This window comes from Felis catus, chromosome D2 (assembly GCF_018350175.1).
Source record: "Felis catus isolate Fca126 chromosome D2, F.catus_Fca126_mat1.0, whole genome shotgun sequence".
In the NCBI taxonomy this organism is placed as follows: domain Eukaryota; kingdom Metazoa; phylum Chordata; class Mammalia; order Carnivora; family Felidae; genus Felis; species Felis catus.
Window position 1 is genome coordinate 62,161,923 of NC_058378.1, and position 26,607 is coordinate 62,188,529.

Sequence of the window (26,607 nt, forward strand, 5' to 3'; positions counted from 1 at the left end):
CTCTGTGTGGGAAATAAAGGAGTACGGATATAGCTGAGGTCACGGGTCTTTAACAGCACACTTCTGGGGTGCGTGTGTGTGTGTGTGTATATGTGTGCGCACGTGCCCGGGTATATATGTGTGTGCATGGTGTGCATGTGTGTGTGCATGTTGGAAGAGGTGGTGAAAGGGGAAAAGGTAGAATTTCCTTTGTGCCACTTTAGGCTCTCCTGCTGGCTACTGCTCCATCCCACACCAGTTTTGCTGCCCCAACCCCCTTCCTTCTTCACACTGTATTTTCCTAACTGATTTCTTGTCCTAGCAGGAACCACATTCCATGCATAACAGGAAATGGTTTTTTAGACTAAAATGGCAGCTTGATTTGAATAATAGTCCTTGAGCTTTCACTAAACCTCTCATTGTATGGACCTTTGGGATTATTGGACACATAAAAATAAATTATTTCTTAACCTAAAGTTCCAAGTCTGTGAAGCCAGAATATTTTCATTAGAGATATATGAAAGTCACAGGATAAATGAAAGAGTTAGAGCTGTTTAGGGGACAGTTTAAATGTCTCTGAATTTATCATTTGGGCAATTTCACAAAAGAAATGTGTCTGTTTTCAATTTCACTGTCGACTGCAACTGTGACACTGGTGTTACTGTAACTCTGTCCCTGCAGTAACTGGGATATTATTCTTTTGGATTCCTGCTGCCCTGTATTCTAAATAAAGAAATGGTTAAACAACTTATGACAAATTCATTCAACAGAATATTATACAGCTACGGAAAATGCTAATTATGAAAACTGTACATCAAAATGGTAATTTTCATTTTTGAAGAAAAAGCAGAACACGGTTTGATTATAAGTAGGTTAAAATAAAAATCAACAAAAGCCATCTTATGGGAAGGAATAAAGTCTACTTAGGAAACATTTTAAATGATACATTGAAAAAAAAGCAAAAAAAAAAAAACCCAAAGAAAACGAAAAATAAATAATTTAGAAGTGATATAGAAGTTGTGATGGAATTAGGAATGAATTATTTACTCTTTCCAATTCTTGTATTACTTTCATAAGGATAATATATTGTTCTCTTACTTCTTTCAGTGACTTCGGTGCCATCGCGCTTGTTTTTCTTGGTTACATCCATACCATAGCCACCTGCAGAAAAGCCAGAAACCACGATCAGCCATGGCTCTGACCATCACTCTTAGGAAGGATAGGTCCCTACTATGCAAGCTGAGAACCAAAAACACTTGATCACTAGAATTCAAGGCATAATTCTTTCGTGTACATATTGTTTACAAGTCATTTCCACTTCTTGATTCAGTTCTAAGAAGGAATAATTTAATAGTTCCACTTTGGATTCTATTCTTTTGTGTGGAAAGCTTATTTTTCAGGATCTCGTTGACCAGGCTGCCCCCTGATGAGCATTAAAGGGATTACATGGAAGATGTGGTGTCCTGACCTTTGACTATAAAACCTCCATTTTTTGCCAAAGTAGCAAACAGCTGAAGGATATCTGTCAAGGCACTTGCTGCTTTTAACAGACTCATTTTGATGTATCCCATAATTTTCAGTGTTCTATTGGAATTCTAGGACTATAAGACATTCATGCTTCATTATTTACAGTTTAGATGGGAGAATGATGTTGGAAGGATTTAAATTAGGGGGAAATCATTGTGTCGTTGGTACTTGTATGGAACTTAGTACTTTTCACAGTATGAAATTTTCCCTTTGTAACAAGCTAGCCCATGATGCTTATTTGCAGACATGAGTAGGAAAAATAGATGAAGAAAATGTGTAAAATCTACAGAAGTACATAGGAAAAGACGTATCTGTGTGTTATCTATGTTGCCCCTTCACTCACTGCTTCTGGAAGGGAAAATCATTGAGATGTTGTCCACTGTGTCCTGAAACATAGATGGGCTGAGGCCAGTTGACAGCAAGAAGCTGGGTGGGGGTTCAGGTTTAAACACACAGGAGACACAACAGGGTTCCCCACCCACCTGGGTTCTCCTTGCTGTGCTTCTCAGTCCCATGTTCTGGGAGGATGTGAAGTCTGGCTTTTCCTGTGGTTCTCTCTCCTCCCCCTAACCTTCCCCTCCTCTTTTGGATGCAGTTCAAATTGGATTCTAGAATTCTGGGCAAGCCACTCTGCCCAGGATTCCCCTTGCTTGAAGATTTCTCCTTTCAGTCTTTTTTAACTGCCCGGTGATTCTAGGGTCAACTTATCCATTAGGCACAGAAGGCACAGTGCCCAATCCTATCACACTTTTAGGCGCCTACAAAAGTGTTTCAATTTCTTTTTAAAAATCAGAAGAGAAATAGACACAATCTGACCTGGTTTATATTCTTTCAATGCAGTTATAAAATATAACTTTTAAGATGTTTTGTTTTGTTTTGTTTTTAATGGATGAAGGGGTCCACAAAAGAACAAGCATCTAGGGCCCATGAACGTCAGAATGCAGGCCTGGGTGACTTCCCCACTGAAAACCAAGACCACAGGAAGGAGACAAGCTAGCTGCTCAGCTATCCTGTGGAATGAACCAAGATCAGCACAGGTAGCCTCAGGGCCTGGGTGAATGTGCCAACTTCTTGCTCATTGGAGTTTCTTAAACAGAGCTCTAGGCAAAGAATGAGGCATCATGGAAAAATTCCTGGCTGGATCTGAGAAGCCACAGAAAGTCTTTGCAGGTATGTTTCCTAGAGCCAAAAAGGAGGGGCTCCATAAACAATTTCACAAGGGAGACCAGCGTCATTAGAAGGCCAAACCTGGCCTATGTCTGTGTCTGCATTCTGGCTATAACTTATATGACTATTGTCATGCAAACATACATGTAACCATACATTGTCTTTGAAATCTTTTGTTTAAGCAGTAATGGCCTTTGGTACCTCTGAAGCCCGCTCCACCTTTTTTTTCTTTTTTTGATTGGTCATTACCTGTGGACCAGGAGACATTTTGGAGATTAAACATTCAAATGGACCTGGCTGCCAGTAGAGAGCCACTGAGGGGGACACCTGAATTGGTATGAAATGTTATCCTGAAAGGAAGTGTTTATAACAATCCAGGGAAGCTTTTGCTTCCTGCAAGTTATTGCTTATTTTGATCTGTTAAAGAAAGCTGCTGTCAGCAGCTACACATATGGGTTTGGCTGGGTTTATTTTACTTGCAGCCATCAAGGCAGACTGATGATAGCTCCAAGTGATCAGGGTCTCAGTGTCCAGGCAGCAAACCCAGGGAGTGTTTTGTTGTTCTTTCTGTACCCAGGAAAATAACCCACTTTCCTAGGCACACTCATCTTGTTCTTAAGTTCCAAAGATGGAGCCTTGAGATGTGCTGCAAAATGTAAAGGGTTCCTCAGCTCCCGAAGGGCACAAGGACATCACCTGCTAAGAAATCAGATACCCTCCTCCAGGGCCTGGGGGATCCTTACTAGAAGGTACTCTGGGAAAGAACGTGCCCAAGGTGGGTGCAGGTGGATGGACCCCTGCTTCTCGGCCTGAAGCCCCTCAGATGGCTGTGTCCCATGGCCATACAGAATGATTTCTTAGGCCTGGAATACAGAGGATGGAGTTCTGATGACTGTCTCAAAATCTGAGACAGACTTTGAGCTGGCTCCCAGACTGATAGTCTGAAGTGGCAGGGATGTGCTAGGAGACAGAGTCCTTTAGACCAAAAACTTAAGATGAAATTTTTTTAAGTGATTTATCAAATGGAAAGCAATGGGTCGAGGCACAAACCTTGACTGGGATGGTCCCATGGGATCTACAGCATTCCCAAAGGACCTCCTTTTCAAACATTTTCAGTGCAGATAGTTTTAAGAGGTGCAACATTGGGGAAAGGAGACTGGCAGGCCCGGGCATGTGCGGAGGCTGCCTCCTCTGGGCGTGCTCACCCACTGTGCTTTTCTCCAAAACACTACTTAATGGAAGCACTGTCAAGTCACATAATTTTTAACTCCTTAATTTTAACTTCTTTGATGTTTGGGCCATTTCACTAGAATCAAGGAAGGGCAGATCACTAGGTTCTCAATTCCAAAACTATGCTAATTTCCATCCATAGTTCTAAGGGGCTGCTTTGTGATTATTTCATAGTTAATGATCTTTTGAAGATGTTTCTTTTTTCTACTTTTTTGAATTTTCTTTTCTTTCCACTTCATTTAAATATCACATTCACCTAAAAGTATTCCCAGGATGACGTGGAGAAAGACCCGCACACACAAGGACAAAGTGCTATCAGGGGTAGTAAACTATCACACTGACCTTATTCTAATGACCCATGAGACCCTTGGTCTTTAGTAAGGAAGGGAATGGAGAAGCTAAGTGTTCTTATTTTCGGAATTAATCTTTCTATAGTCTGCTAAGGAATCGCAAGTAATTTTTACAGCTTCTATTACTCCATTCTCTGTACACTTCAAATTTTAAAACAAAGCAACAAAATGGTCCAAATGTGAGAAAACCATGCACTAGCTATGATCTGTTAGCACAGAAGGAGCGAGCAGCGTGACGGCCAGGAAAACCAATGTCCTAGGGTTGATGGTCTCAGAGGTTTTTATCTCTGCAACATCTCGGCAACGGGTGTGCCACCTTTGCTACATTTGGCATCCTTGATTTTTATCACTTGAGGTTGGGGGATTTGGGGCACCAGCTTTGTGATCATGCCTCTTGGTTACAGCCACATTTCATTAAGTCCGGAGGCCGTTAACAGTAGCAGAAAAGCCCCAAACCACGTAGACATAGACTCCTTTTGGCCAGACCTAATCTAAGAATGGGGTTAGTTCTTAGGTGGGATAAGTTTCATGAATCGGAGTTTCCATCCAAGATTGAAGCAAGACTCTTTAACTGCCCCCCATGTAAACTCTGATCGGATTTGTGTGGGTGTTTGAAGGGGCTCAGAGTACAGCTGGACCCTCTGATTCTCTGAGGGGCATACATCAGGGGCCGGATGTCCTCTCTAGTCTAGTTCTGACTTAGATCTGTGACTTAACTCCAAGAGAGAGCATACAGGGGTGAGAATAAACAATTTTGCTTTTCAAATGGCTATCTTTTAAAAATCGTACTATATTTTATGGACATTAGCAAATTCAACTATTTGCTACTCAAACAAAGTGATGTGCCAGAGGCTTTGCCTATCCTTCAAAAAGCAAAGTGGCAATTTGTCATTGAGAAGTTAGTGCGGTCCAGTGAGATACTGAAGTTGGTAAATTCTCACACCAAAATGATTTAGGGTTGGGGACAAATTAACCAGTAAAAGTGTGTGCACAGACAAAATTGTCTCTCTTTTTTTTCTTATTCTAAGTTTGACACCAGGAAATTCCTGGATTAATCATATCATTTCAGATATTACACTTTACTTTAGATTAGCGGCAGTAGTATTTTGAAAGTATGGTAAACAACAATGTCCATCCATACTTTCGAGTTTAATCGGAACCTGCCAGCACAGAGGTCCCCTGGCAGCCCCTCACCTCTCAGAGCTGAGGGGCTGCTTCCAGAAGCTCCCACTTACCGACTCTTTAACTTCCCCTCTGAGCTGTTGTCTGCTGTTGAGGGAAGAGAAGGAAACAGAGGTAGCAGGAGAGTGAGAGGCTGAGATTGAAGGAATTACCAACTCTGTCATAATCTAAACGAAACAACTCAACACAAGCCATTTGCAATACTGAAAATACCAAAAAAAGAAAAACAAACTGGCCACTAGAGTCCAAGTTATCTAAATTGGCCTTTCTCTCCTTCCCACTGATTTCTTCTCGTTTCTTTGAAAGACCTGCCCCGAGCAGAGCAGAACGCAGAAACCAAAGTAACCATTTGTGATCAATTAATCACTTCAAGCACAACACTTGAACCTTAACAAGTTCACTCTTATTTTCTCCCAACAAATACTTGAGTTCTAAATAGCCAATGTCAAACCAAAGTCCCAGAAGAAGGGAGAAAGGGCAGATACCTCCTGTTACTTACCTCCTTTGAGATTTGGAAGGAACTGGAAACAACTTTGAATCAACCCCTCTCTCTCTTTCTCCTCCTGGTGTTTTCTCCAAGATGTTTGCAGGCCCCACTTTTTTTTTATCCAGACCCAGCTCAGGTGTGTTAGAGCTGAGTGATCTTTCAAAAATGTTCACTTCTCCTGCTCTACCCCTTGTTCCTTTCAATTCTTTGCTCCCTAACAAGTCCTGACAAAGGTGTGTCGGGGTTTACAGTGACTCCACCCTTCCAATTATCTGACACTTGCTGCATTTAAAAAAGATCTGCCTCCAGGAACCAAACTTCACAGGAGGCAGAAAGTTTCTCCTACAGGGTAGGCCCATTAACCATTTATGGGTCCATGGGGAAAAGGGAACAAAGGTAAAGGAAATGCCCTTTATTACTTCTCCTTATCTTCCATAGCCAGAGAACTGCCACAACTTGGTTTTCCCTTTCCTCTCTGCCACAGAATAGTAAAAATCCCAAAATGCATGACTCATGGTGTGGCCAAGCTTCTGGGGGGCCTGTGGTCAATGGGCCCGAGCCCGGAAAACCTATGAAGTTGGCATGGTTTATATTCAAGACCTGTTTCTCCTGTAGATGCCTCTGCCCTCTTCCCTGCATTCTGACCCAAGCAGGGTCAAGCCCACCTGGAGGAAATGGGCGAACTCATTCAGAATAAGATGTTAGTGAATGCAAATATGGCACAGTTGGTGGCACAGGGATTCATTTTTTTTTTAAGGGGCAGCCAGGTAGAGTGGTGTTTACTCCAAAGAGTGACATATTAGTGACAGGACTTCAGGCATTTAGCTACTAAATAATGGATAGATACTGTTGAGGATGGTGAAGGACCTTCTTGCCATTCAAATCAGGCAAACAGTCTCCAGATACCCAAAGACAAGTGTGGATGCCTAGAAACTCTGTGGCCTCAGCTACATTCCATGGACCCATTAGACTTCCCTAAAGGGTCAATTTATACCAATCTATATACTTCTCTTGAATACCTGCTGAGCATCTGGCTTTTCAGGACCCCTAAAGACTAACTTGAGATTCTTGGTATTGGTAATATGGGAGGTCTGAACCTGGGACTCGCTTAGGTGGTATTCCCAGTCCTGAGGAGAGCCGTAGGATTCCTGGAGTATAGCACTAATGCATGTCTGGGCCCTCCCACTGTGGGCACTCACACCACTAGAAGGGTAGCAGGCCACCGAGTACCACCTGCAGCCATCTCATTCCTAAGCTCCCAATATTCTGTGCTGGAATAACCCATTTCAGAATCCTTTCAATGACCTAGAATGTGACACTACTGGGTTCTTGTATCTGGGATGTTCCTACTTACCCCAAATAAATACTTACTCAACGTGTCTGCCCTGGATCTCATAGGAAAAGAGCACTGGAGAATCTGGAAGATGGAGAGCTTTCAGCATAAAATTGACATAAGCCTGCATCATTCATTCATTTATTAATTCATGAATTAAACGAAAACATGTTGGCTCCTGCTTAGAGCCAGACATTATTTGTTGAGAGTTCAGTGGTGAAATGTAGACATATTCTCTGTCCTTATGGAGTTCACAGTCTGGTAGAACAAGATAGGTCTTAAACAACATATTACTCTACTAAGTCTGCCGGAACAAAATTCTGGTGGCTTACACAACAGAGATTCATTCTCTCACAGTTCTGGAGGCTGGAAATCCAAGACCAGATGTGGGTAGCTTGGGTTTCTCCTGAGGCCTCTCCCTTGGCTGGCAGAGGGCTGTCTTCCTGCTGTGTTCTCACTTGGCCTTTCTGTGTGTGTGTGTGTGTGTGTGTGTGTGTGTGTGGGCACGCTCAGCATCCCAGCTGTCTCTCTCTTGCTACATATCCTAATCTCCTCTTACAGGGACACCAGTCAGATTGGATTAAAGCCCATCCTAACAGCCTTATGTTAACTACTTCATTAAAAGCCGTATCTCCAGTGGTGCCTGGGTGGCTCATTCGATTAAGCTTCTGACTCTTGATTTCAGCTCAGGTCATGATCTGAAGGTTTGTGGGATCGAGCCCTGCATCAGGCTCTACACTGACAGCGCAAAGCCTGCTTGGGATTCTCTGTCTCTGTCTCTCTGCCCTTCCCCTACTCATGCTTACTTGCTCGCTATTTTTCTCCCTCTCTCAAAAATAAATAAACATTAAAAAAAAAGCCATATCTACAGATTGTGGTCACATTATAGAGTAAGGGGGGTTAAATTTCACCACCTAAATTTGGGGGTGGGAGAGACAATTTATAACAGATGGTGTGCATACCCCCAAACAATTCAGCGCAAATAAAGAAAGAATTCTGGATACTACCAGAGAAGAGGAGAGGAGAGATCATTCAGAGGAGGGGTGGAAGGACAAGTCCTGCTCAGAAGGTAACATTCAGACTGACAGAGGAAGGTTAAACAGAGGTCATACAGGTGAAAGGAGGGATTGAGAATGTTCTAGAATCTAGATAGGGAAGAAAATATTTGAGAAGGCTATGAAGTAGAAGACGCATGATGAATTTGAGGAAAAGTGATGCCAATCTATTTAACTGTACCAAATGAAGGTAGGGTGGCAGTGGGAGTGAAGCTACAGGGAGAACAGGGCCTCATTAGTCAGGGGAGGGAGGTGTTTTAAGGTACATGGAAAATGTTCTTAAATGGACATCAGGAAGCAACTCTACACTGGTACTGTATCAGTATTTGGATTATTAAGAAAGAAGAGAGACTGGAATTAGTGTTTTCTAAGGTCTATTGTGTGCCAGATATTTTACATATGGTATTTTATTTAATCCCTATAGAAACTCTAAGAGTTGCGCTCATTTTATAGCCAAGAAAAGTGAAACTCGGGGAGGTCGAATAATGAGGCCAAAGATTTCACACTTAATAAGTGGCCCTAAATGGAGTTGATGATTGATCATAACTACCTGATAAAGCCTCCATACAAAACCAACAGTACGGGGTTCACAGAGCTTCCAGGTTGGTGAACATATCTACGTACCAGGAGGGTGACACATGCCAGGTCCACAGGGACAGAAGCTCAGGTGCTCAGGAATGTCCGAGACCTCACCCAATGCATCTCTTAGTCTGGTTGTTCATCTATATCCTTTATCATGTCCTTTAATAAACTGATAAACATAAATAAGTGTTTCCTTAAGTTCTGTGAGCTGCTCTGGCAAATAATTGAATCCAAGGGGGAGGAGGTCACAGGAACCTCTGATTTGTAGCCAAGTTGGACAGAAGTTGTGGGTAACCTGGGGACCTATGACTTACAACTGGCATCTGAAGTGGGGGCCAGTCTTGTAGGACCAAGCCCTTACCCTGTGGGATCTGACTCTATTTCCAAGCAGACAGTGTCAGAATTGAGTTAAATTGCAGGACACACAACTGGTGTTGCAGAGTTGTCTGATGAGGGAACCCCCCTCCCCCACTGACTTTTGGTGACCTAAGCATCCAAAGTGTTGCAGGCTTGGTAGTGATGTGAGAGTAAGGAAGACACAGGAGGAGGAGGTTTGTTTTTGTTTTTGTTTTTTTTTTTTTTTTACACAGTGGCAGAGCCTATATTCCTCCAACCCTCATTACCCATTGCCTTGTGTATCATTAAAATTTAAATATGCCCATAGCTTTGGGATGAAAGAAAGTAAGCAATATCAAAATAGATCAGGCCTGAGAGCAAATGACAACTTAAATCAGAACAAAAACCATCTGAATAGTGGGGATATTTGCAGTCAAGAGCATTATGGTGTTGGTATAGTTTATTGATGCTTTTAGATAAAAATCTGTCTATTAGGACTTGGCAATCATGGACCAGTTATTTAACTATAACCAAATATATAAATATAAAACCAAACATGCTACCCAACCATTGGAATTGGCATGGCTTTTTTTTCCTCTCCCCTTGGGGTCCTATAATAACATTGGTACTCTCCAGGGACAATGGAAAAGTCAGACCCAAAATAGATAAACCCTAAAGTAATTCATCCAAGGTCCTCTAAGCTAACTCAATAGCTAATAAGCCTGTGTGTATGTGTGTGTGTGTGTGTGTGTGTGTGTGTGTATGTGTGTGTGTGTGTGTGTGTGTGCTATTTACACAGTCCTATACTAGGTACTTTGGGAAAGAAGGAAATTAAAAGAATTCAAGTGTTTATATTCTACTCAACGTTCACCATTTATCGTGCTTGCAAAAATCATTTATTTATTAAAAAAATTTTTTTAATGTTTGATGGAGAGAGAACATGAGCAGGGGAGGGGCAAAGAGAGGGAGACAGAGTTGGAAGCAGACTCCACACTGTCAGCACAAAGCCCTGACGTGGGTCTCAAACCCACGAACCATAAGATCATGACCTGAGCCAAGGTCAGACGCTGAACCAACTGAGCCCCTTAGCAAAATCATTTATAAGAAGACATTACCTTGGTACATGGAGTGAAAGAAATCTTATATTCATTCAACATTCATGAATTAAGTTCCTACCATACTCCTGGTACTAAGGGAGTTGTCTTTTACAGGTTTTAAATTAACCAGAAAACAACAAAATCCTTGCTAAAATGAAGGAACAAAGAGTCAAGGTTAGGAAGTAGCAGTGACTAAGACACCGGAAAGGTGTTTCTTATTCCCTCCTCCATTCAGAGCTTTGTTAATGAGTCACATTTCATCAATTTGTGATGGACTAGAAAGAAAATTTCCTTAAGAGGCAACCGGAAAAATATTCATCCACTGCAAATTATCTACTGACTTTTAAACAGGTTGGGGAGAAAGGGTGTCTGTTCATGTGTAGCCCAGATTGGCACCTGGTGCCCAGATTCTCATCACTTGCTGAGCAACGTGAGTGTGGGTGGACCCTGTTTTACATGGTTGCCAAGTTTCTGAAAAGTGATGTGTAAATCCACTTTTTAGTAACAGGGTGAGTGTTTTTTGTCAAATGACTGTTCACTGCTTCATTAATCTTTGTGAACACAGAGTTTTCTTTACTTACTTGGCTTAAAGGAATGTACCCTATCAGTGGATTTCTACCAATTTCGTGACCCTCTTATAAAACATCACATGGTAATGATATGTTGTTATCATGAAACGTTCATACAGGAATCCTGAGGCTTTGGGATATGCTCACCTTGCATTCCTAAGAGACAATAAGAAGTTCACTGAGAAGGAGGTGAGAGAAAATCATTTTATATTTAATGAGATAATTCCAGTATCTACAGTCATTGATTCAGCTCTTTTGTCGGATAGTAAACCCACTAATTAAAAAAAAAAAAAAAAAAAGAGCAGAACGGAGTCTCCGGAGCCAAGAGCAGACGAGAGGCCCACGGAAGAGGGTAGGAAGGGCGGCGAGGCAGTGCGCGCCCCACGGACTGGCGGGAGGGAGCAGGGGCGGAGGGGCGGCTCGCCAGCCAAGCAGAGCCCCCGAGTCTGGCTGGCAAAAACGGAGGGGCCTGATGGACTGTGTTCCCACAACAAGCGCGACTTAGCGTCTGGGAGGACATAAGTTAGCAGCTCTGCTCGGAAAGCGGGAAGGCTGGAGGACAAAGGGAGGGAGAGCTGCTGAGCCCCCTGACAACAGAGCTCAGTTTGGTGGGGAACAAAGGCGCTCGCCAGCGCCATCTCCCCCGCCCATCCCCCAGCCAAAAAATCCCAAAGAGAACCAGTTCCTGCCAGGGAACTTGCTCGCTCCCCACAAACACCCAACTCTGTGCTTCTGCGGAGCCAAACCTCCGGCAGCGGATCTGACTCCCTCCCGCTGCCACAGGGCCCCTCCTGAAGTGGATCACCTAAGGAGAAGCGATCTAAGCCTGCCCCTCCTGCCCCCGTGCACCTTGCCTACCCACCCCTAGCTAATAAGCCAGATCCCCAGCATCACAAGCCTGGCAGTGTGCAAATAGCCCAGACGGGCCACGCCACCCCACAGTGAATCCCGCCCCTAGGAGAGGGGAAGAGAAGGCACACACCAGTCTGAATGTGGCCCCAGCAGTGGGCTGGGAGCAAACATCAGGTCTGACTGCGGCCCCGCCCACCAACTCCAGTTATACACCACAGCACAGGGGAAGTGCCCTGCAGGTCCTCACCACGCCAGGGACTATCCAAAATGACCAAGCGGAAGAATTCCCCTCAGAAGAATCTCCAGGAAATAACAACAGCTAATGAGCTGATCAAAAAGGATTTAAATAATATAACAGAAAGTGAATTTAGAATAATAGTCATAAAATTAATCGCTGGGCTTGAAAACAGTATAGAGGACAGCAGAGAATCCCTTGCTACAGAGATCAAGGGACTAAGGAGCAGTCACGAGGAGCTGAAAAACGCTTTAAACGAAATGCAAAACAAAATGGAAACCACCACGGCTCGGATTGAAGAGGCAGAGGAGAGAATAGGTGAACTAGAAGATAAAGTTATGGAAAAAGAGGAAGCTGAGAAAAAGAGAGATAAAAAATCCAGGAGTATGAGGGAAAAATTAAAGAACTAAGTGATACACTAAAAAGAAATAATATACGCATAATTGGTATCCCAGAGGAGGAAGAGAGAGGGAAAGGTGCTGAAGGGGTACTTGAAGAAATCATAGCTGAGAACTTCCCTGAACTGGGGAAGGAAAAAGGCATTGAAATCCAAGAGGCACAGAGAACTCCCTTCAGACGTAACTTGAATCGATCTTCTGCATGACATATCATAGTGAAACTGGCAAAATACAAGGATAAAGAGAAAATTCTGAAAGCAGCAAGGAGTAAACATGCCCTCACATATAAAGGGAGACCTATAAGACTCGTGACTGATCTCTCTTTTGAAACTTGGCAGGCCAGAAAGAATTGGCACGAGATTTTCAGGGTGCTAGACAGAAAAAATATGCAGCCGAGAATCCTTTATCCAGCAAGTCTGTCATTTAGAATAGAAGGAGAGATAAAGGTCTTCCCAAACAAACAAAAACTGAAGGAATTTGTCACCACTAAACCAGCCCTACAAGAGATCCTAAGGGGGACCCTGTGAGACAAAGTCCCAGAGACATCACTACAAGCAGAAAACATACAGACATCACAATGACTCTAAACCCGTATCTTTCTATAATAACACTGAATGTAAATGGATTAAATGCACCAACCAAAAGACATAGGGTATCAGAATGGATAAAAAAACAAGACCCATCTATTTGCTGCCTACAAGAGACTCATTTTAGACCTGAGGACACCTTTAGATTGAGAGTGAGGGGATGGAGAACTATTTATCATGCGACTGGAAGCCAAAAGAAAGCTGGAGTAGCCATACTTATATCAGACAAACTAGACTTTAAATTAAAGACTGTAACACGAGATGAAGAAGGACATTATATAATAGTTACAGGGTCTATCCATCAGGAAGAGCTAACAATTATAAATGTCTATGCGCCGAATACCGGAGCCCCCAAATATATAAAACAATTACTCATAAACATAAGCAACCTTATTGATAAGAATGTGGTAATTGCAGGGGACTTTAACACCCCACTTACAGAAATGGATAGATCATCTAGACACACGGTCAATAAAGAAACAAGGGCCCTGAATGAGACATTGGATCAGATAGACTTGACAGATATATTTAGAACTCTGCATCCCAAAGCAACAGAATATACTTTCTTCTCGAGTGCACATGGAACATTCTCCAAGATAGATCATATACTGGGTCACAAAACAGCCCTTCATAAGTTTACAAGAATTGAAATTATACCATGCATACTTTCAGACCACAATGCTATGAAGCTTGAAATCAACCACAGAAAAAAGTCTGGAAAACCTCCAAAGGCATGGAGGTTAAAGAACACCCTACTAACGAATGAGTGGGTCAACCAGGCAATTAGAGAAGAAATTAAAAAATATATGGAAACAAACGAAAATGAAAATACAACAATCCAAATGCTTTGGGACACAGCGAAGGCAGTCCTGAGAGGAAAATACATTGCAATCCAGGCCTATCTCAAGAAACAAGAAAAATCCCAAATACAAAATCTAACAGCACACCTAAAGGAACTAGAAACAGAACAGCAAAGGCAGCCTAAACCCAGCAGAAGAAGAGAAATAATAAAGATCAGAGCAGAAATAAACAATATAGAATCTAAAAAAACTGTAGAGCAGATCAACAAAACCAAGAGTTGGTTTTTTGAAAAAATAAACAAAATTGACAAACCTCTAGCCAGGCTTCTCAAAAAGAAAAGGGAGATGACCCAAATAGATAAAATCATGAATGAAAATGGAATTACCACAACCAATCCCTCAGAGATACAAACAATTATCAGGAAATCTATGAAAAATTATATGCCAACAAATTGGACAACCTGGAAGAAATGGACAAATTCCTGAACACCCACACTCTTCCAAAACTCAATCAGGAGGAAATAGAAAGCTTGAACAGACCCATAACCAGCGAAGAAATTGAATCGGTTATCAAAAATCTCCCAACAAATAAGAGTCCAGGACCAGATGGCTTCCCAGGGGAGTTCTACCAGACGTTTAAAGCAGAGATAATACCTATCCTTCTCAAGCTATTCCAAGAAATGGAAAGGGAAGGAAAACTTCCAGACTCATTCTATGAAGCCAGTATTACTTTGATTCCTAAACCAGACAGAGACCCAGTAAAAAAAGAGAACTACAGGCCAATATCCCTGATGAATATGGATGCAAAAATTCTCAATAAGATACTAGCAAATCGAATTCAACGGCATATAAAAAGAATTCTTCACCATGATCAAGTGGGATTCATTCCTGGGATGCAGGGCTGGTTCAACATTCGCAAATCAATCAACGTGATACATCACATTAACAAAAAAAAAAAAGAGAAGAACCATATGATCCTGTCAATCGATGCAGAAAAGGCCTTTGACAAAATCCAGCACCCTTTCTTAATAAAAACCCTTGAGAAAGTCGGGATAGAAGGAACATACTTAAAGATCATAAAAGCCATCTATGAAAAGCCCACAGCTAACATCATCCTTAACAGGGAAAAACTGAGAACTTTTTCCCTAGGATCAGGAACACGACAGGGATGCCCACTCTCACCGCTGTTGTTTAACATAGTGCTGGAAGTTCTAGCATCAGCAATCAGACAACAAAAGGAAATCAAAGGCATCAAAATTGGCAAAGATGAAGTCAAGCTTTCGCTTTTTGCAGATGACATGATATTATACATGGAAAATCCGACAGACTCCACCAAAAGTCTGCTAGAACTGATACAGGAATTCAGCAAAGTTGCAGGATACAAAATCAATGTACAGAGAAATCAGTTGCATTCTTATACACTAACAATGAAGCAACAGAAAGACAAATAAAGAAACTGATCCCATTCACAATTGCACCAAGAAGCATAAAATACCTAGGAATAAATCTAACCAAAGATGTAAAGGATCTGTATGCTGAAAACTATAGAAAGCTTATGAAGGTAATTGAAGAAGATTTAAAGAAATGGAAAGACATTCCCTGCTCATGGATTGGAAGAATAAATATTGTCAAAATGTCAGTACTACCCAAAGCTATCTACACATTCAATGCAATCCCAATCAAAATTGCACCAGCATTCTTCTCGAAACTAGAACAAGCAATCCTAAAATTCATATGGAACCACAAAAGGCCCCGAATAGCCTAAGGAATTTTGAAGAAGAAGACCAAAGCAGGAGGCATCACAATCCCAGACTTTAGCCTCTACTACAAAGCTGTCATCATCAAGACAGCATGGTATTGGCACACAAACAGACACATAGACCAATGGAATAGAATAGAAACCCCAGAACTAGACCCACAAACGTATGGCCAACTCATCTTTGACAAAGCAGGAAAGAACATCCAATGGAAAAAAGACAGCCTCTTTAACAAAGGGTGCTGGAAGAACTGGGCAGCAACATGCAGAAGGTTGAAACTAGACCACTTTCTCACACCATTCACAAAAATAAACTCAAAATGGATAAAGGACCTGAATGTGAGACAGGAAACCATCAAAACCTTAGAGGAGAAAGCAGGAAAAGACCTCTCTGACCTCAGCCGTAGCAATCTCTTACTCGACACATCCCCAAAGGCAAGGGAATTAAAAGCAAAAGTGAATTACTGGGACCTTATGAAGATAAAAAGCTTCTGCACAGCAAAGGAAACAACCAACAAAACTAAAAGGCAACCAACGGAATGGGAAAAGATATTCGCAAATGACATATCGGACAAAGGGCTAGTATCCAAAATCTATAAAGAGCTCACCAAACTCCACACCCGAAAAACAAATAACCCAGTGAAGAAATGGGCAGAAAACATGAATAGACACTTCTCTAAAGAAGACATCCGGATGGCCAACAGGCACATGAAAAGATGTTCAGCGTCGCTCCTCATCAGGGAAATACAAATCAAAACCACACTCAGGTATCACGTCACGCCAGTCAGAGTGGCCAAAATGAACAAATCAGGAGACTATAGATGCTGGCGAGGATGTGGAGAAACGGGAACCCTCTTGCACTGTTGGTGGGAATGCAAATTGGTGCAGCCGCTCTGGAAAGCAGTGTGGAGGTTCCTCAGAAAATTAAAAATAGACCTACCCTATGACCCAGCAATAGCACTGCTAGGAATTTACCCAAGGGATACAGGAGTACTGATGCATAGGGGCACTTGTACCCCAATGTTTACAGCAGCACTCTCAACAATAGCCAAATTATGGAAAGAGCCTAAATGTCCATCAACTGATGAATGGATAAAGAAATTGTGGTTTATATACACAATGGAATACTACGTGGCAATGAGAAAAAATGAAATATGGCCTTTTGTAGCAACGTGGATGGAAATGGAGAGTGTGATGCTAAGTGAAATAAGCCATACAGAGAAAGACAGATACCATATGGTTTCACTCTTATGTGGATCCTGAGAAACTTAACAGGAACCCATGGGGGAGGGGAAGGAAAAAAAAAAAAGAGGTTAGAGAGGGAGAGAGCCAAAGCATAAGAGACTGTTAAAAACTGAGAACAAACTGAGGGTTGATGGGGGGTGGGAGGGAGGAGAGGGTGGGTGATGGGTATTGAAGAGGGCACCTTTTGGGATGAGCACTGGGTGTTGTATGGAAACCAATTTGTCAATAAATTTCATATATAAAATAAAAATAAAAAAATTCCTACATATTAAAATAAAAACGATACAATAATTTCTTGTTGCAGTTTGCTACCATCTTTCTTAGACTAGAAGGACATATTTCTGCCTAACTTTCTCTTTGGTTGCATGTACTCCTGGATAAGAACTCCCTGTAAACAATGATGACAACAGCATATGTCAGAATTATGGAGCAAGTTGGCTTTTCGGAGGATGCAGCTGAGAAATAGTACCAACTCCTGCCCTTCGCATGTGGGCTTAAGGTCTCCATCTGCTTTTCCTCTCTCTAATAGTTCTTGAATTGTTCCCAAACTGTGTTCCTTGCTGCCTTTATTATAACAGAGCACTTGGTTTCTTTCCTTCCATTTCTAATTTCAGATCTATTTACTCATTTGCCCACTCAGAACCCATAAACATTTGTTGAACGAATAAACAAATACCTATTGTCTACTGTGAACATGGCATTGGGTGTATAGACACAATTGAGGATGAGATGTAAAACATACCTTTAAGGAATTTACAATACAAAAAAAAAAAGATATATGGATATCCAGCTGTGGGTGTCAGCTAATGTTTCACGAAAGAGATGTCATTTGAGTTGGACTGAAAAGGATGGGTGGTATTAAGAAGCTGAAGGTGGAGCTGAAATTTCAAGCACAGGATCCAGCATGAGAGGCACAGACACAGGAAAGAGTAAGGCTTGGGTGGAGGATGGTAAAACATACCATGAAAAAAGAGGAGATAGGGAGAGGTTGGAGGTATAGGGTGTGCCAGCTGGATCATGGGGAATCTGAAATGCCAGCCTGAGGAATGTCTACATCGTTCCATGGGTGAGAGGGATTTATGGGAAGTCAAAAAATGGAATGATGAGAACTTGGTGGAACAAAAATTAATATGGTGACAATGTAGAGTGGACCAGAAGACATGAGATAGTGAGGCCAGTAAGGACACTAGGGCAATAGTTTAGGTGAAAGATAAAGGCTGAAGTTTAGCAGGGCAAAGATGAAAAAGGAAAAGAACCAAAGGGGCCAATATCAGGGAGGTTGGGCAGACACATTGTGTTTAGTGATTGCTGCTAGGATGACAAAGAGAGTAGGGCTTAGGATGACAGTGAGATTTTTCCAAGCCAACCACTGACCACAGCAACTTCCCTCCTTTTCTCTCATTCAAAAGGCCACCTTCTACCTTCCTCAAGATGCCATCTGTTAGAGCTTGCAGGAGGATATGGGAGGAAAAAAGATCATTCCCTTGGTTTGGACTTTTCCCTGCTTCCATTTTTTTGTCCTATGTTCATTACCTAACACATGGGAGGTATAAAAAATGGCTTTATTTTCTGTCTTGAAGAATTTAGATATTAAGACAATGGGATAATATTAGAATATATTACCTGTAGATAATATACTTAATTAGTTTAAAACCATCATGTGTTATTGCTAACACATGCCCTACTAAATTATCTGTAATTCTTTTCATTTTTTTCACAATAATTATTTATTTAAGTAATCTCTATATTTAATGTGGGGCTTCAGCTTACAACCCTGAGATCAAGAATTGCACGCTCCTCTGACCTAGCTAGTCAGGCGCCCCTGTAACTTGTTTCTAATAATAAATATTTATAGATTACTTTTCATCAAAAGACAGCAATGAGCCGAAGAAAAATATGTGAAGTGTTACTCTTAGCAGTTGCTTCCCTTTCATAATCAGAGAAAATATATACCTTAGATTCCAAAAGATTCCCCCATTTAAGGAATAAATGAAAATCCTCCTATCTGGGCTGGAAGTAATTCCTCTGTTTGGCACTGTTTACCTGCCCACACTGGCAGTGTTAAACCTCTCTAAGAGCTGGGGTAAGCCAAGTTATTCATACTTTATTTGCTCAGAAATTACATAGAAGGGATGTCAGAAGCATCAAGGAGATGATAAGTTCAATATTGCTCATAGAAAAAAAGATGAGCTCTCAAGAATGAATAACCAAATGTAAATAGACTAGTTGTTTAAATAGACCGATATGTTAGGCCTGATCCCTACTGGGGAGCAAGGAAAAACAATTCAACAAAATAGCAGGAAGCCACATGACAGATGGATTTACTACTGGATTTTAATGGCCTTTAGCCCAAAGATCTGAAATGTCTGCGTCAGGTGATGAGCATTTTCTTGTACTATATTCCAAGATTCAGAAGATGGGCTTGGCTCTCATAAAACATGTCCACACAAGGACCATCTTCATTCAGATGAAGATCACACCCTGTTATCTAGCTTGTGGTTACCACTGTTTTCCTCATGGGTATATCTCTAATACATAGACTCACACTGAAATCAGGTCTTGTTCCCTGACATGCTCATTGACTCAACATTCCAGTGATTATAACACTCATCTAAAAATTTCCAAACTATTCTTACATCAGTGGTTCCCAGCTTGTGTTTTGGGGCCCTTGGTGTTTTAGCCATTTGCCAGAATCAGACGTAAATCAGATCATTTAAGTCCAGTAAAGTTTACCCTTTTTTGTGACCCATGAGTTTTGACAAATGCATATAGTTGTATAACCACCACATTCAAGATCTAGAACAGTTCCATCCCATCCCCAAGTTCCATTGTGTACCATTGTAATCCATCCCCATCTAGAGCCCCTGTCAACTACTAATCTGTTTCCTATTGCTATGGTTTCCTTTTTCCAGGTTGTCATGTAATGAAATCCTACAATACATAGCCTTTTGAGGCTGGCTTCTTGGACTAGAATTTGAGATTCATCCGTGTTGTGAACATTAGTTTGCCTCTTTTTATCACTAAGTAATATTCAATTTTTTGGATATACAATTTTTATACATCCATATGTTGATGGCCATTTGAATTGTGTTCAGTTTTTGTCAATTATGAATGAAGTTTGCTTTAAACATTATGTACAGATTTTGTGTGAACATAAGTTTTTTATTTCTCTTGGACAAATACCTAGGTGTGGAATGCTGAGCTAGGTAAATATAGATTTAATTTGTTAAGAAACTAGCAATTGTTTTTTTAAAATGTTTGTAACATTTTGCATCTTCACCAGCATGTATGAGAGCTCATATTGTTCTATGTCTTTGTCAGTTCTTGGTATTGTACATTTGTTTGATTTTCATCATTCTAGTAAGTGTGGAGTGGTATTATGTTATGGCTTTAATTTGCATTTCTCTGTTGACTAATGATGTGGATCATCATTTCATGTGCTTATTTCCCATTCATTTATTTTCTTTGGTGAATTATCTGTTCAGATCTTTGCCCATTTTCAAATTGCATTGTTTTCTTATTATCGAATTTTGATAATCCTAATATATATTCTGGGTATAAATCCTCTTTGAGGTGTTTTTGCAAATATTTTATCCTAGCCTGTGGCTAGACTTGTCATTTTCTTAATAGAACACTTTGGAGAGGAAGTCCAATTTATCATTTTTTTCCTATTATGAATTGTATATTAAAGCAATGTTTAAGAAACATGCCCAACCCAAGTTCATGAGGATTTTCTCATATATTTTTTCTAGAAGTTTTATTATTTTCAGCTTTAAATTTATAACTGTGAATCATTTTGAGTTAATTTTTATGTGAGAGGTATCTATTAAGGTTTATTTATTTTTTTTATATAGGGTGTCCAATTGTTCCAACACCATTTGTTGCAAAGATGATCCTTTCTCCATTGAATTACCTTTGCAAATTTGTCAAAAAATCAATTACTTATATAAGTATGGGTCTATTTCTGAGCTATTATGTGCCATTGATCTATGTGTCTGCATCTATTGACACAAATATGTGATTTTTCTCTTTTAGCCTATTGACGTGATGGATTGCAATAATTGATTTCAAATGTTGCACCAGTCTTGCATACCTGGGATAAATTCCACTTGGTCATTGTGTACAATTCTTTTTACACATTGATAAGGTTGATTTGCTAAGTTTTTAAAAAAATTTGTAATGTTTACTTATATTTGAGAAAGATAGAAGACAGTTCATGAGTGGGGGAGGAGCAGAGAGACTGAGACAGAATCTGAAGTGGGCTTCAGGCTCTGAGCTGTCAGCACAGAGCCTAATGTGGGGCTTGAACTCACAAGGGGTGAGATCATGACCTGAGTGGAACTTGGATGCTTAGCCAACTGAGCCACCCAGATGCCCCTGATTTGCTAATTTTTTTGAGAATTTTTACGTCTATATTCATGAAAGATATTGGTCTCTAGTTTTCTTATAACATTTTTGTCTGGTTTTGGTATTAGGGTAATTGTGGCCTTATAGAATAAATTAGAAGTATTTCCTCTGCTTCTAATGTCTGAAAGAGATTGTAGAGGATTGGTATAATTTCTTCCTTAAATGTTTGGTAAAAGTCACCAGTGAATATATCTGGGACTGATGTTTTTTTAAAATAGGTTATTATTGATTCCATTTCTTTAAGAGATATAAGCCTATCCTAATAGTCTATTTCTCTTTGTGAGTTTTGGCAAATCATATCTTTCAAGGAACTGGTCTATTTAATCTAAGTTATCAAATTTGTGGGTGTAGAGTTATAGTGATTCCTTAAAAAATTTTTTTAAAGAGTTTTTTTTAAAGTAAACTCTATACCCAATGTGGGGCTCAAACTTACAACCCTGAGCTCAAGAGTCACATGCTCTACCAAATGAGCCAGCCAGGCGCCCTATAGTTTTCTTTTATTATCCTTTCAATGTCAGTAGGATCTGTAGTAATGTCCTCTCTTTCATTTCTGACAGTAGTAAATTATGGAGTCTCTTTCTTAGTCAGCCTACTACAGGCTAATCAATTTTATTGATCTTTTCAAAGAACCAACTTCTGGTTTTGTTGATTTTCTCCATTGGTTTCTTGTTTTCAATTTCATAGATTTTTGCTATAATTCTTGTTATTTCTTTTCATCTGCTTCCTTTGGATTTAATTTGCTCTTTTTCTCATTTCCTAAAGTGGAAACTTAGATGATTGATTTTAAATCTTTCTTCTTTTTTAATATTAGCATATGATGCTATCAGTTTCCCTCTAAACACTGCTTTAACTGCATATCACAAATTTTGATAACACATATAGTGTTTTCATTTAGTTCAAAATACTTTAAAATTTATCTTGGTATTTCCTCTGATTCCTATGTTATTTAGAAGAATGTTGTTTAATCTCTAAGTATTTGGGATTTTCCAGTTATCTGTTGTTTTCTAGTTTAATTCCATGTCATTGAAAGCAGACATGTCATTGAGACCATCCCCCCTCCCACAAACCCTCTAGTAACCCTCAGTTTGTTCTCCGTATTTATGAGTCTCTTCTGTTTTGTCCCCCTCCCTGCTTTTGTATTATTTTTGTTTCCCTTCCCTTATGTTCATCTGTTTTGTTTCTTAAAGTCCTCATATGAGTGAAGTCATATGTTTTTTGTCTTTCTCTGACTGACTAATTTCACTTAGCATAATACACTCCAGTTACATCTACATAGTTGTAAATGGCAAGATTCCATTCTTTTTGATTGCTGAGTAATACTCCATTGTATATATATACCACATCTTCTTTATCCATTCATCCATCAATGGACATTTGGTCTCTTTCCATACTTTGGCTACTGTTGATAGTGCTGCTATAAACATGGGGGTGCATGTGTCCCTTGGAAACAGCACACCTGTATCCCTTGGATAAATGCCTAGTAGTGCAATTGCTGGGTCGTAGGGTAGTTCTATTTTTAGTTTTTTGAGGAACTTCCATACTGTTTTCCAGAGTGGCTGCACCAGCTTGCATTCCCATCTTTTTTTTTTTAACATTTATTTATATTTGAAAGAAAAAGAGAGAGTAGGGGAGGGGTAGAGAGAGAAGAGACAGAGGATGCGAAGCAGGCTCTGTGCAGACAGCAGTGAGCCAGATGCAGGGCTTGAACTCACAGACTGTAAGATCATGACCCACGCCTAAATTGGACACTTAACCAACTGAGCCACGTAGGTGCTCCTGAATCTGTCCATTTCTGATAGAGGCATGTTGAAGTCTCCAACTATGATAGTGGATTCGTCTATTTCTCTTTGCAATTCTATTACTGTTTGCTTCATAATAGTTAGATGCTCTGGTTTTAGGTGCATACACATTAAGGATTGTCCTGTCTTGTTCTACAATTGACCTATTATTCTTTATGCAATCCTCTTCTTTATCTGTGATAATTTTCCTTGCTTTGAAGTCTGATTTGTCTGAAATTAAAAAGCTATTCCTACTTTCTTTACATTAGTAATAGCATGGTATATTTTTCTCCATCTTTTTATTTTTCATCCATACTTTTGATCTATATGTGTTTTTATATTTAAAGTAGTTTTCTTGTAAACAACATATAATTGGGTCTTGTGTTTTGATCCACTCTGACAACTGTGTCTTTTAGATATTTAGACCATAGACATTCAAAGTGATGATTAATAATAGCTGGGTTAATACCCATCATGTCTGTTACTGTTTTCTTTGTTACCCTTTTTCTTTGTTTCTATTTTTGTCTTCCATTCTTTTTCTTGCCTTTGTGATATTAGTTGAGTGTTTTATATGATTCCAGTTTCTCTCCTTTCTTGGTTATACCTCTTTTTAAAGGTTGTTTTGTGTTTTTTTTTGTTTTTTTTTTTTTTTACTGGTTGCCCTAGAGTTTACGTTTACAAGTAAAGTCCACTTACACATACTATACCACTTCATGTTAGTGTATTTTACAATAGCAAAATAATTCCAACTCCTCCTTCCTGTCCTTTGTATCATTGCTGTCTTTCATTTTACTTACATATAAGCATATATTATATACATATGTACATAATACATATATGTATTATACATACACACATATGTTGTACACATACACACAAAATATATTTTGAACAAACTGTTGTCTGTTAGATCAATTAGTAATAAGAAAAATAGAAGTTTTTATTGTACCTTCATTTATTCCTTTTTCAGTTCTCTTCCTTACTTTATGTAGACCTGAGTTTGACCTATATAATTATCCTTTTTTCTAAAAAACTTCTTTTAACATTTCTTAAAAGACCTGTCTATTGACAACTCACTCCCTCAATTTTTTTTGTCTGAGTAAGTCTTTATTTCTGACTGACCTCTTTTATTACTATTCTTGTAGCAGACATCGTTGGCAATAATGGTATCCAATCATAATCTCTGTGATCTCATTTGAGACTGGTTCAGTGGGCAGGTATCTGTTTTTTCAGTAGCAACATTAAATATTAAGAAAGCATGACATGTGCTATTTGTTGCAGTATTTGACATTTATCCTCAAGAAAAGCACACACAAGGTGATTTGCTTTATTTGATTTCTTTAATCCACAAAAGAATACAAATCATTAACAGTGTGGTGAGTGTTATGGACTTTGGTGTAATGGATAGGATTTGACCAAGCATTTCCAGAGTATTTGGAAGGAGAATCGGGCAGTACATGTCAACTTATTACCATGGCTCTGTGCATAGTCTTCTGTAGAGACTGGGAATGTATTATCTGTTATAGTGGTCATGGTGGCAGCTTCTCAATTCTACCCCCACACTTTTCCTTTTAACCTACTGCCCTTGTTAATGATGGATTTAGGAAGGAACTGTGACCCATTTCTTGTCAATTGTACATGAAGAAAGCCTATCTAGGGACTTTTTGGGAAAGGCTTATTGCTTCTAAAGAGACAAAGAAGAGATAAGCCTTTTCTTTTTCAGGATATTGTTATGTCTGGATGTGATGTAGAATTGTTAAAACACTACAGCCACAAGAGCAAAATCACCACAATGAGGAGATGAGAATTGAAAACATCCTTGTTCCCCAATGACAACACTGAGAGCCAGAATAAACAGTCATGGAGCCACCCTATCTCTGGATTCCTTGGATATGAGATTATAAATTTCCTTATCTTTTTAAAAAATATTTTACTTATTTTTGAGAGAGAGAGAGAGAGAGAGAGAGACAGAGACAGAGTATGAGTGGGGGAGGGGCAGAGAGAGAGGGAGATGCAGAATCTGAGGCAGGCTCCAGATTATGAGCGGTCAGCACGGAGCCAGACGGGGGCTCCAACTCATAAACCACAAGATCATGACTTGAGCCGAAGTCAGACGCCCAAATGACTGAGCCACCCAGATACCCCATAAACTTCCTTATCATTTAAGCCAATTTGAATTGGTATTTTCAGTTATTGGAGTTGAAGGCATCCTCACTGATACAAAATAATATATAATAATATTGTCCAAACTTACATACATAAAAAGTAATGGATTCTCTAAATCTACATAGATGCTGTTGTGAATAATAAAATAAAAAGTCATTTTAAATGTTAATGAAGTCAAAATATCCCTCTGGCATTGCCTAATTTTTTAATCACTTGATTCCAGAAGTACACATATCATCATGTGGAACTCTGTAAAATATTTTGACCTTAAGAAGAGATATTCACATTCAAATGTTGAGAATGATTCAATCCAATGTAGACTCAAATGTAGCTCCCTCATTGTCAAGACCACAAACACCCAAGACTTATAAGTACCAATTCTCAGAAGATGCAAGAACCTTTGAGACTAATTTTAGTAAAAATGGGCATCATTCTGCGTCCCAAAGCGTTTGGATTGTTGTATTTTCATTTTCGTTTGTTTCCATATATTTTTTAATTTCTTCTCTAATTGCCTGGTTGACCCACTCATTCGTTAGTAGGGTGTTCTTTAACCTCCATGCTTTTGGAGGTTTTCCAGACTTTTTTCTGTGGTTGATTTCAAGCTTCATAGCATTGTGGTCTGAAAGTATGCATGGTATAATTTCAATTCTTGTAAACTTATGAAGGGCTGTTTTGTGACCCAGTATATGATCTATCTTGGAGAATGTTCCATGTGCACTCGAGAAGAAAGTATATTCTGTTGCTTTGGGATGCAGAGTTCTAAATATATCTGTCAAGTCTATCTGATCCAATGTCTCATTCAGGGCCCTTGTTTCTTTATTGACCGTGTGTCTAGATGATCTATCCATTTCTGTAAGTGGGGTGTTAAAGTCCCCTGCAATTACCACATTCTTATCAATAAGGTTGCTTATGTTTATGAGTAATTGTTTTATATATTTGGGGGCTCCGGTATTCGGCGCATAGACATTTATAATTGTTAGCTCTTCCTGATGGATAGACCCTGTAACTATTATATAATGTCCTTCTTCATCTCTTGTTACAGTCTTTAATTTAAAGTCTAGTTTGTCTGATATAAGTATGGCTACTCCAGCTTTCTTTTGGCTTCCAGTCGCATGATAAATAATTCTCCATCCCCTCACTCTCAATCTAAAGGTGTCCTCAGGTCTAAAATGAGTCTCTTGTAGACAGCAAATAGATGGGTCTTGTTTTTTTATCCATTCTGATACCCTATGTCTTTTGGTTGGTGCATTTAATCCATTTACATTCAGTGTTATTATAGAAAGATACGGGTTTAGAGTCATTGTGATGTCTGTATGTTTTCTGCTTGTAGTGATGTCTCTGGGACTTTGTCTCACAGGGTCCCCCTTAGGATCTCTTGTAGGGCTGGTTTAGTGGTGACAAATTCCTTCAGTTTTTGTTTGTTTGGGAAGACCTTTATCTCTCCTTCTATTCTAAATGACAGACTTGCTGGATAAAGGATTCTCGGCTG

At 39.8% G+C, this 26,607-nt stretch overlaps 1 protein-coding gene across 3 annotated transcripts in view; it reads right to left on the reverse strand.

The window, feature by feature from the left end:
* Nucleotides 1-6,163, reverse strand: part of COL17A1 (collagen type XVII alpha 1 chain) — a 50,865-nt gene extending 44,702 nt beyond the window's left edge. The window contains exons 1-3 of one of the 3 annotated variants that reach the window (XM_019813785.3): nucleotides 5,935-6,163; nucleotides 5,489-5,522; nucleotides 1,078-1,140 (exon numbers count right to left, since the gene is read on the reverse strand). In XM_019813785.3, the coding sequence (XP_019669344.3) occupies nucleotides 1,078-1,129 (52 nt within the window). In that variant the 5' untranslated portion in view covers nucleotides 1,130-1,140; nucleotides 5,489-5,522; nucleotides 5,935-6,163. The remainder of the gene's footprint in view (nucleotides 1-1,077; nucleotides 1,141-5,488; nucleotides 5,523-5,934) is intronic. The other 2 variants (XM_019813786.3, XM_006938156.5) reach the window with 2 other exon arrangements.
* Nucleotides 6,164-26,607: the final 20,444 nt, after the last annotated feature.